Genomic DNA, 10,475 nt, shown 5'->3' on the forward strand with positions numbered 1-10,475 from the left:
ATATAATTGCATTAAAAAATTGATTTCTTTTTATTGCTGTCAAGATTATATTAAATAGTAAAATGAGACAAAGTAGGAAGATGTACTAAAGTTCAATGATTTAAAACACCATGTTTGACTTGACTTTTTTTTTGCATTTTAACAAGTAAATCTGCTTCAATGGGATCGTATTCAACACAGGATGTATTTTATTTTGAAAGGAACATGTGCATGTGTCAAAAGTAAAAATAAATTGTTACATATAAAAGAAATGTGTCGTTCTAATTTAATAGTTGCCTATATTTAAAAGGCATACATTTGATAAAGGAATAGTTTAACATAAATAAGGTGTATTTTTCTAAACAGTGAGCTAAACCATTGGGGGTCTCACCGAGTTTTGGTCAGTTAGAAACTGGACTGATTGTCTCATTTAGTGTTAAAGGTTGCAGAGCCCAGAACTACACTAAAGATGCAAACTTTTATATACCATCTATACATTTTAAACTTAAAATTTTCCCATTTCTTTTAAGTAAGTATTCGCTAAGTAGCCTACTCTTCTGACTCGTTAATGGTCTGTGTACTATACTTGCTATACTTATACTCAATAAACTTCAAGTGTACTACCTTTTGCTGATGACTTTGCTTGTCAAATAAAAGCAAACAAGAAGCAAGGAAAAACAGATTTATTGCTAATTGAAAGACACTTTCTGGTGATAGTCATTTTTAAGTTGCTACATTTCAGAGGCATGCTTTAAATCAGAACAGCCACACAACCATAGAAAACAAATAAACTAAGAAATCAGCTGAAAACTAAAGTAACATACATAACAGTTAACAAATAGCTACAAGGTGAATAATTAAAAAAGTGCAGAGCATTGCTCTGCTGGTTGGAAGGAGGTTGCAGTTTTAGCCAAGTAGACCAAATTAAACTTAAAAAATCTAAATCCAAATTGTGTAACTTAATAAAATGAGAACTATACAAACTTTAGTGGTTGTGTAAACAATGAAAAATGGCAGTAAAATATGTACGTCTGAGAAATCTATATAATCAAAAATGACTAATTTGACTTTTTGTTTCAGAAATAACACTGACTTAAACCTTGTTTTATCCAGTTACATTTAAAATTCATCATCACTGACAGAGTTTTTGTGTTGCTCTTTGGTAGGTTCTTCTGTTTCAGAGTGCGTGTTGCTGGAAAGACGCCACTCTGACAGACCTTTCCCCAGATCATCCAGCTCTTTAGACTGACTACCAGAAAGAATGCTGGTATCACTGCTTTCCGAAGTGTGCTTCTGTTTTTCATTGTTACTTTCAGGGACATCTACCTGATCAGAGTCCTGCTGGCCAATTCCCACATCACTGGTATCTTCTTCACTAGATAAACAAAAACTGGCTCTGCTCTTCTCTCGGACATTCTCATTGAATTTTCCACATAACTTGTTTGAAGAGGTAGTAGTGTTTTCAGGGGAGCATACAGGTGTTGAAGACAAAAAATCAATTCCATTTGTTAAAATACCAGGTTTAGTAAATGACGCATAAGGGAACAAGTCGTTATCTTCTTCTTTAGCCTTTCTGTGCTTTCCTTCAAAGTCCAGATGGGAAAATATTGCACCGACCATATCATTTTCTCTGCTCTCAGCCTCTTTTGATGGGAGGAATGTGTTGGATGGATCTTCCAGCTCTTTATGCAGCACTTCCAGAAGGTGTTGCATTTTACCCTAAAAGAGCCACAACAACATCTTTAAGACACAAGATTTGCTCAAAATGTTCAAGTCAAAACATCAAATTAAACACCGACCTCATCGAGTTTATGCAGATTCATCTCGATATGCCTCTTCATCACACGGTCGATGACCCTTTTGGTGAACAAAAATACACAAATGAGCCATTTCTCAAAATAAAAAATACCTCTTAAAGATCCACTTCAATTAGGGTCATGTTTTTGGTGTTTTTATCATGTTCTTGTTGAATTTTCTGATGACTGTACAGCTGGTTAGCTCCAATATGGCCCCCTTTTTTGTTGCACCACTAATGCTAGGTTGTGGGTGTGTGAGGGGCTGTAAGCTAGTGGGGAAGCACGGAAATAGATGGATGGCGGGAAGTGGACAGGATCCCGCCCACAACTCCGAGGCGAACTGTCTACTGCCGCTCTTCAGAAACTATGTCCTGGAAAATGGCAGAGGATTTTTAAATTTTGGCTAAAAACAACAATAATCATAGTTAAAAGACCACAGGGAATGGTTTTAAAATAGATCAAAAGATGATTGGAGTGGGTTTTTAACAGAAACTTAAGTAATATTTTGGGTAAACAAACAAATACCTGTTAGAGATGTGCCCTCTTGACAAAATATCTTTTGTTACGGCAGAAATAAATTCAAGATACATCAACTCTTCCTCCCTGTAGACACAAACACATTGATTTAACATTTGTATTTATAATGTCATAATCACATTTAAACCAATTGCATATACACGTTTTTTTCTAAAGTAACACCTAACCTTGAAAATGTAGAGAACTTACTCTGCAGACACTTGGCTAAAAGCAGATTTATTATCTTCTGGTGAAGCCCTAAAGAGGGAGTACAAATGCCTTTAGAACTGTTTCATTTATGAAACTAAAGCCTTAGCATCAAATGCAACATGGTACGATGGCTTCATTATTCTACCTGCTTAGTGACTCCAACAAACAATCTCTGCTCTTAGTTGTTCTGCTCAGTCGTCCTGACAACTGAGTGTCATTGGCCTCATCTTCAGTCCACTCATGCTCTGTAGAATATTCCTTTAAAATGGGGAAGTGTTGGTCAGCATTTAATACTAAAACTGTAGTTAGTATGAAATTATTTTTTGGGTCCCTTTTTATTTTACTAAGTTAGAAAAAAAACATTTTAATTGTAAGAAGAACAAGCTTTAGGTCTAAATAGTCTTCTTTCTCTTTCGGCTTTTCCCATCAGGGGTCGCCACAGCGAATCATCCTTTTCCACCTCACTCTATCATGGACATCTTCTACCCTAACATTAGCCAACTTCATGTCCTCTGTTAAGACATCCATGTATCTCCTCTTTGGCCGTCCTCTTGCCCTCCTGCCAGGCAGCTCCATCTCCAACATCCTTCTACCAATATATCCACTATCCCTCCTCTGAACATGTCCAAACCATCTCAGTCTGGCTTCTCTGACTTTGTCGCTAACACAGGCAACATGAGCCGTCCCTCTGATGTACTCGTTCCTTATCCTGTCTAACCTGGTCACTCCTAAGGAGAACCTCAACATCTTCATCTCCGCTACCTCCATCTCAGCCTCTTGTCTCTGTCTCACTGCTACCGTCTCTAACCCATAGAGCAGAGCTGGTCTCACCACTGTCTTGTACACCTTTCCTTTGAGTCTTGCTGGCACTCTTCTGTCACACAACACTCCTGACACTTTCCTCCAACCGCTCCAACCTGCCTGCACTCGCCTCTTCACCTCTTTTCCACACTCCCCATCACACTGAACTGTTGACCCCAAGTACTTAAACTCCTGCACCTTCTTCACCTCAGCCCCCTGTAACCTAACGCTTCTACCTTGATCCCTCTCGTTCAGACACATGTATTCTGTCTTACTACGACTGACCTTCATGCCTCTTCTTTCCAGAGCAAACCTCCACCTCTCTAGCTGTTCCTCCACCTGCTCTCTACTCTCACTGCAAATTACAATGTCATCCGCAAACATCATTGTCCAGGGAGATTCCTGTCTTACCTCATCTGTCAGCCTGTCCATCAGCATAGCAAACAAAAAAGGACTCAAAGCTGATCCTTGGTGTAGTCCCACCTCCACCTTGAACTCCTCTGTCTGACCTACAGCACATCTCACCACCGTCATACTTCTCTCATACATGTCCTGAACTACTCTGACATACTTCTCTGCCACTCCAGACGACCTCATACAGTAACACAGCTCCTCCCTCGGCACCCTGTCATACGCCTTCTCTAAATCTACGAACACACAATGCAGCTCCTTCTGACCTTCTCTGTACTTTTCCATCAACATTCTCAAAGCAAAAATGGCATCAGTGGTGCTCTTACGGGGCATGAAACCATACTGCTGCTCACAGATCTCCACCTTCTTCCTAAGCCTGGCTTCCACTACTCTTTCCCACAGCTTCATTGTGTGGCTCATCAACTTTATTCCTCTATAGTTGCTGCAGTTCTGCGTGTCACCCTTGTTCTTAAAGATCGGGACCAGAACGCTTCTCCTCCATTCCTCAGGCATCTTCTCACTCTCTAAAATCCTATTGAACAACCTTGTTAGAAATTCCACTGCTGCCTCTCCTAAGCACTTCCATACCTCCACAGGAACGTCATCAGGACCAACGGCCTTTCCGCTCTTCATCCTTTTCAGAGCCTTCCTAACCTCATCCTTTCCAATCTCTGCTACTTCCTGCTCCACAACAACCACATCTTCCTCCCTTCTTTCCCTGTCATTTTCCACGTTCATCAGCTCCTCAAAATACTCCTTCCATCTTTTCTGTACACTCTCCTGGGTTGTTAGCACCTTTCCATCTCTGTCCTTAATCACCCTTATCTGTTGCACGTCCTTCCCATCTCTGTCTCTCTGTCTGGCTAGCCTGTACAAGTCCTTCTCTCCTTCCTTTGTGTCTAACCTGTCATATAGCTCATCGTAAGCTTTCTGTTTGGCCTTTGCCACCTCTCTCTTCACTCTACGCTGCGCTTCCTTGTACTCCTGTCTACCTTCCTCAGTCCTTTCTACATCCCACTTCTTTTTAGCCAACCTCTTCCTCTGGACGCATTCCTGTACTTCCTCATTCCACCACCAAGTCTCTTTACCGTCTTTCCTCTTTCCAGATGACACACCTAGCACCTTCCTACCTGTTTCCCTGATAATTTCTGCTGTAGTTTCCCAGTCATCTGGAAGCTCATCCTGACCACCCAGACCCTGTCTCAACTTCTGCCTAAATTCCTCACAAGTTTCTTCATTCTGTAGCTTCCACCACTTGGTCTTCTTTTCTGTTTTCCCTCTCTTCTTCTTCCTGACCTCCAGAGTCATCTTACACACCACCATGCGGTGCTGTCTGGCTACACTCTCTCCTACCACCACTTTGCAGTCAATAACCTCTCTCAAATGACCTCGTCTACATAGGATGTAGTCCACCTGGGTACTCCTACCTCCACTTCTGTATGTCACTCTATGTTCCTCTCTCTTCTGGAAGTAAGTGTTGACTACAGCCATTTCCATCCTCTTTGCAAAGTCCACCACCATCTGTCCCTCCAGATTCCTTTCCTTCACACCAAACCTGCCCATCACCTCCTCATCACCTCTATTGCCCTCACCAACATGCCCATTAAAGTCTGCTCCAATAACAACTCTCTCTCCTCTGGGGAAACTCTGTATGACCTCATCCAACTCACTCCAGAATCTCTCCTTCACTTCTAACTCACAGCCAACCTGTGGCGCATACCCACTGACTACATTCACCATCACCCCTTCGATTTCTAACTTTAAGCTCATCATCCTGTCTGAGACTCTTTTCACCTCTAGAACACTGTTTACAAACTCCCCCTTCAGAATCACTCCTACCCCGTTTCTCTTCCTATCAACGCCATGATAGAACAGTTTGTATCCTCCTCCAATACTACGTGCCTTGCTGCCCTTCCACCTTGTCTCCTGCACACACAGTACATCTACCTTCCTTCTCTCCATCATGTCTGCCAGCTCTCTGCCTTTCCCTGTCATTGTGCCAACGTTAAGAGTCCCTATTCTCAAACCTATGTTCCTGCCTTTTCCCTTCTCTCTCTGGCCATGGACCCTTCTGCCTCCCCTCTTTCTTCGACCAACAGTAGTCAAATTTCCACCGACACCCTGTAGGTTAACAGCATCGGTGGCGGTCGTTGTTAACCCGGGCCTCGACCGATCCGGTATGTCTAAAGTGTTGTGGATGATTCGCATGGTTATTTTGGCAATTTTTGTATGTCTTTAGGTCTAAATAGTAAGACTGTAAAACTACCTGAGATGGCTCGTCCAGTTCTTCGTTGTAGTCCATGTTATTTGTGCTACACAAAATAATATCAAATCTGACTTTAAGATAAACCCCTTCTTAAATCTTTCACAAAAATTGCCATGTGGTAATTGGTCGATACCTTTCATGGTGGGTCTCCTGCTTCCGTTTTGAAGGTTTTTGATCCTGGACATGTTTTCTTTGTGGTGCTCTGTAAAAGCGATACTTTGACAGGTATGAACTCCTTTCTGATTTCAGTGTCTTGGGAGTGAAAGGCTTCTCCTGAGTAAAGCACTGGGAATGTTTTTGCAGCAGATCTCCACTGTATGTCTTCTGGATGGGGTCCTGGAAAGTTTGGAAGCCATGCTGATCTCTCAAAGCTGCAAGTGAAGATGCTGAATGTTTTCTTTGCAGAGCCACATCTGGGCTCCGGTACTTTGTCTCCGATGCTGCACGGGTGTGATGGGAGCTGACTTTAAAAGACGGATAAACTGTTTCATTGGGATTAAAAGAGGTGTTGAACCGAGGGCTGGAGAGAATGGAGCTCCTTGAGCAGAGGTAGGGGCTGTCATCATACTGCAATGACAATTTACTCTAAAATGAGAGTGCAAACAAATAATATTTAAATCTCAACATCAAATCATTTAGTGCTGCTGATATGCATGACTAAACTTTGTTCGTTTCATACCTGGGCCGAGGAGCAGGAAGCTCTGCTATGCCTCTGTGGGAAGGAGTAGGCAGATTGAGGACGTCCATCTTTCCTCTGCTGCTCTCGCCTAATCTGGTCTTTGTCTGTAAACAGGAATCAAAGGAATGAAGATCCTCTGATGTAGAAAAGACTATTTGTATACAGCTGTTGCATGAACTTCGAGAGTAAAAAAATAAATGGATTTGAAGTGTAAACGTATTGTAGGGATGGAAGAGTATAAAAAAAATCTGTCTAGTTATGAGGGTTGAAAACCACAGATACAAAAAAGATCATGTTGGTAAAAAGATATGAAACTGGTCAGAGGGTAAATAATTGAATTCTGGCAGACTTAGTAAGTTTTCTTCCTGTTGTGTCTATGCTGTTTTTAACCTTTTTATGAACTTGATTCAAACAAAAAGATCTCCAATCAAAGGCTTTCTTCTACCAAGTCAGGTCAATTACTGGCTGTAGGTATGAAAAAACATGTGTGTTGTGTTCACTAAACATATGATAACCCTTTTTATTTTCACAGCACTGCAAACAATACCTGAATAAATTCATGTAACTCACTTTTTTTAACCACAAACAACAAAACAGTCTAAAAGACCCAAAATGCCAGGTTTTGATGTTAGTCGCCGTTATGCCCTTTAGACATTTAGTTTTTGTTGATCAAAATAAAAAGTGTCAGTAAAGGGAAAAAAACATCTCTGTTGAACGTCATTTTCAGTTGTAGTTTTAATTTAACATATCTGGATTTTTTAAAGTGTTTTTTAACCTTTACTTAACCAGGAGAGTCCCATTGATATTACAACCCTCTTTTCCAAGGGAGTCCTGGATTACATCCATTTTGGTAAAAGAATTGGACTGCATAACTGAATCTTTTATTTATCGATTTGTGGACAGAATTTAGTATCAAATCACATGAGAGGAAAAGATGTGAAACCCTAATGTATTGTCTTTAATAAATAAAATACACCAACAAGAATCAGTAAAATCAATCACATATAACTAATTCTATATATAAAAAAAAAGTTCACCACCAATGTAATTAAGAAAAACTAAACATCTATCCTTCCCTCAACTCTAATGTCTAATTCCTAACAAATACATGCAGAGTGAATGAAGGGACAACTTTAGAAAGGGGAAGGAGACAGACGCCTTCTTCTTACCGTACATACAACGTTAAAGATGAAAAAAATACTGCAGTTATTTATTATACAACACCATTTCATAAATCCTAAAAAAGGAGGTTTCATCCAAGTTTCTGGTGAAAAGGCTATACTTTTCTGTGAGCATCTCATTGAAGCATAAGTCAGTGAATGGATGAATGAATGAACTCACATTTCACACTGTGCAGCAAGCTTTTGGGAACTGAGGTATCAACTGCCGCTGTTGGACAAAGAATCAAAATATTAAGAATAACGCAAAAGAAAAACCACTCCTGACTGTATGGCGTCCGTGTAGCTCACCTTTGGCAGAGTAAATCTTTTTGTAATGAGACACCATGTGGTCTTTGATGATGGACTGTGTCAGCTTGCTGGAGGAGTGATGATGAAAAGCTACAAAGAAAAGGAAAATACGTCAATGCTGAACTTACAAATGAAAAAGATCTCAGGAAAAAAACATACAACAGATACTTACAACTACTCTTTAAAGCCTGACCTCTCACTTCAGGGCTAAAACTAAAAGCTCGTCCAGATGATACACTTCCTTAAAAAGAGTAACAATTTCTTTAAAAGAAATCACAGTAAAATAAATAGCACAATATTTGGCAACCTGCTTTGCAAAAGTTGTTTTATTTATCCAAATTAATGTAAGTGTCCTATTTTCTGAGGAAAATCAGGTACTACATAAAGGTATATTATCGAAATAAAGTTTAAAAAGTTTTAGTTTATGCTTTTTTATCGATAATAAATGACCAATCAAAACAAGTGCAAAACAGCAACAAAAGAAAAACGTAAAATACAAACTTTTAACCATTAAAAATGTTACAATTAATCAACTGCTCCAATTATTTATCGCTAAATTACTGTTGGTATATGTAGCATGGCTTCATACTAAGCTGTCAATGCGCTACGAGCAAAAATAATTATCAAGTTTTCTTAGTTAGAGATCAAGTTACTGCTAGCTAAAGCTAACAGTAGCTTCACACCTGTTCTCGATTCCATAGTTATGCTGAGTTTAGCGTATCCCATGTTCTTCAGGTTTATCCCGCGCTAGCTCCGGAAGTGTGCGGTCAAATGCAGGAACTCCGGCTGGCTCCACTGTGAACATGTCCACGCAGTAAATGAATCAACGAACCCACGCAAAAGCCGTAACCACGAGTAGCTTAAACGGGGCTACAGAAATGCCTTTCCGTCGCCATGCTGGTTGCTATGACCGTTTCGTCATTACGTTGGTGCGTAAAAAGGAACCTCACACATTTTAAAGGAACAGTAACCAATTTTTTTGTGTGTGTTAAAGAAAAGAGAAAATTATGAACGCATAACTTAAGAACACAACTTAAAAAAAAAAACATTGTCATAGACAAAACCAGAGGAAATGTATAAAGAAAAAAATCTACTACACACTAAAAAAAAAGAAAAATTAAACATTATAAAAACCAAACACACTTCTCAAAGATCAATAGTCAAATAAAATGATAAGGAACAAATATAAAGTAAAAATAACATTTTCATATTTTAAAAATTGCGTAAAACTGAAATATGACATTTATATGGGGCATTTTAAATTTCTGTGATCGCAAAAATAATCTCTTACCAAAGTATTAGATCATTTCTCTTTACATGATCTTTAAATGACATCCCGATTAGAGTATGCTTTTTGAAGATTAATGACATCAGCCCACCTTTTTCAACTCATCTGCAATTGTTTTAGAAAGGTTTTCCATAAAGGTAAAAGAGTGTGTTCATCAAAATGTTTGACCGTTCTCCCAGAAGATCTTTAAAGTCCGAAGCTATTGTTGGAGGATAAGGCAGCTGGCCATTTTTGCTATGAATAATCTCAAAGGGTGAGAGGCCAGGACTCTGTTAGAAGACCTTTACTGGTGCACACAAACATCCGTGTCTACATGGACCTTGCTTTGTGCAATGGTGTGTGGTCATTTTGGAACAGGAGGGGGCATACCCAAAGTTTTCACAAAGTTAGGAGCAAAGGACTTCTCAAAATTTTGTTATTCTGAAGCATTTAAAGTTTCTTTTATTAGATCAAAATGAACAAGCCCATCGTATGAAAAACAACCTCACACCAGAGCGCTCCCTTCCACAGTCAACCTGCCAACGTCCAACCAAAGGCTCATGCTTTTTGTATCCTTCTGTATCCTCAAGCTTTGAAATGCACTTGGATCCAGTGTCACAGAAACTCATTCATGAAGCTATCCATACACTGGATTTGAGCTGGTCTGCAGGCCACATGCAATCAAAGACTCAGAGACCTGAAATCTACAGTATATACACTATCTTTGCAAATAACATTTCAAAAGAAAACCTTTGAACTTTTTTTTCTATATTTAAGGTTTTTTTCAAGTATTTTTATCAGAAAAGAATATCTACTTAAGGATTTTTTTCATACTATAAAATATAAAATGTAACCAGTTGACCAGCACACACTAAATTTGAACAAATGGACTAAAATGGAATTTTATAGTCTTTTAACATATTTAGAGGACTGTTTCTTATGGCAACTTGTTTTTCCAAACGTTATTACCTACATTTTAATAAATGAATAACTACTTAAAACATTATACAAAATGGTAATTTAAACTGTTAAAATGATAAAAAATATTAGAGATAGTTTACTTAACATTAAGATTTATATT

General features: G+C 39.1%; 1 protein-coding gene across 5 annotated transcripts; it reads right to left on the reverse strand.

Moving 5' to 3' along the window:
- Window positions 1–647: 647 nt before the first annotated feature.
- spata7 (spermatogenesis associated 7) lies at window positions 648–9,059 on the reverse strand. Of its 5 annotated transcripts, none has more exons than XM_011490220.4 (12): window positions 8,811–9,059; window positions 8,300–8,368; window positions 8,128–8,217; window positions 8,000–8,047; window positions 6,659–6,762; window positions 6,113–6,546; window positions 5,980–6,025; window positions 2,647–2,759; window positions 2,502–2,549; window positions 2,301–2,378; window positions 1,779–1,836; window positions 648–1,698 (listed from the first exon to the last, which is right to left on the reverse strand). In XM_011490220.4, the coding sequence occupies exons 1-12, from the start codon at window positions 8,851–8,853 to the stop codon at window positions 1,099–1,101; spliced, it is 1,731 nt and encodes a 576-aa protein (XP_011488522.1). In that variant the 5' UTR covers window positions 8,854–9,059; the 3' UTR covers window positions 648–1,098. The 5 variants fall into 5 exon arrangements, with proteins under 5 accessions (XP_011488522.1, XP_011488521.1, XP_023807703.1 ...); XM_011490219.4 differs by having other exon boundaries at window positions 6,113–6,564; XM_023951935.2 differs by having other exon boundaries at window positions 6,113–6,564; window positions 8,300–8,364; window positions 8,811–9,044.
- Between the last annotated feature and the right edge of the window lie 1,416 nt (window positions 9,060–10,475).

Source organism: Oryzias latipes, chromosome 22 (genome assembly GCF_053564925.1).
Source record: "Oryzias latipes strain Hd-rR chromosome 22, Olatipes_Hd-rR_3.1".
NCBI classification, from domain to species: domain Eukaryota; kingdom Metazoa; phylum Chordata; class Actinopteri; order Beloniformes; family Adrianichthyidae; genus Oryzias; species Oryzias latipes.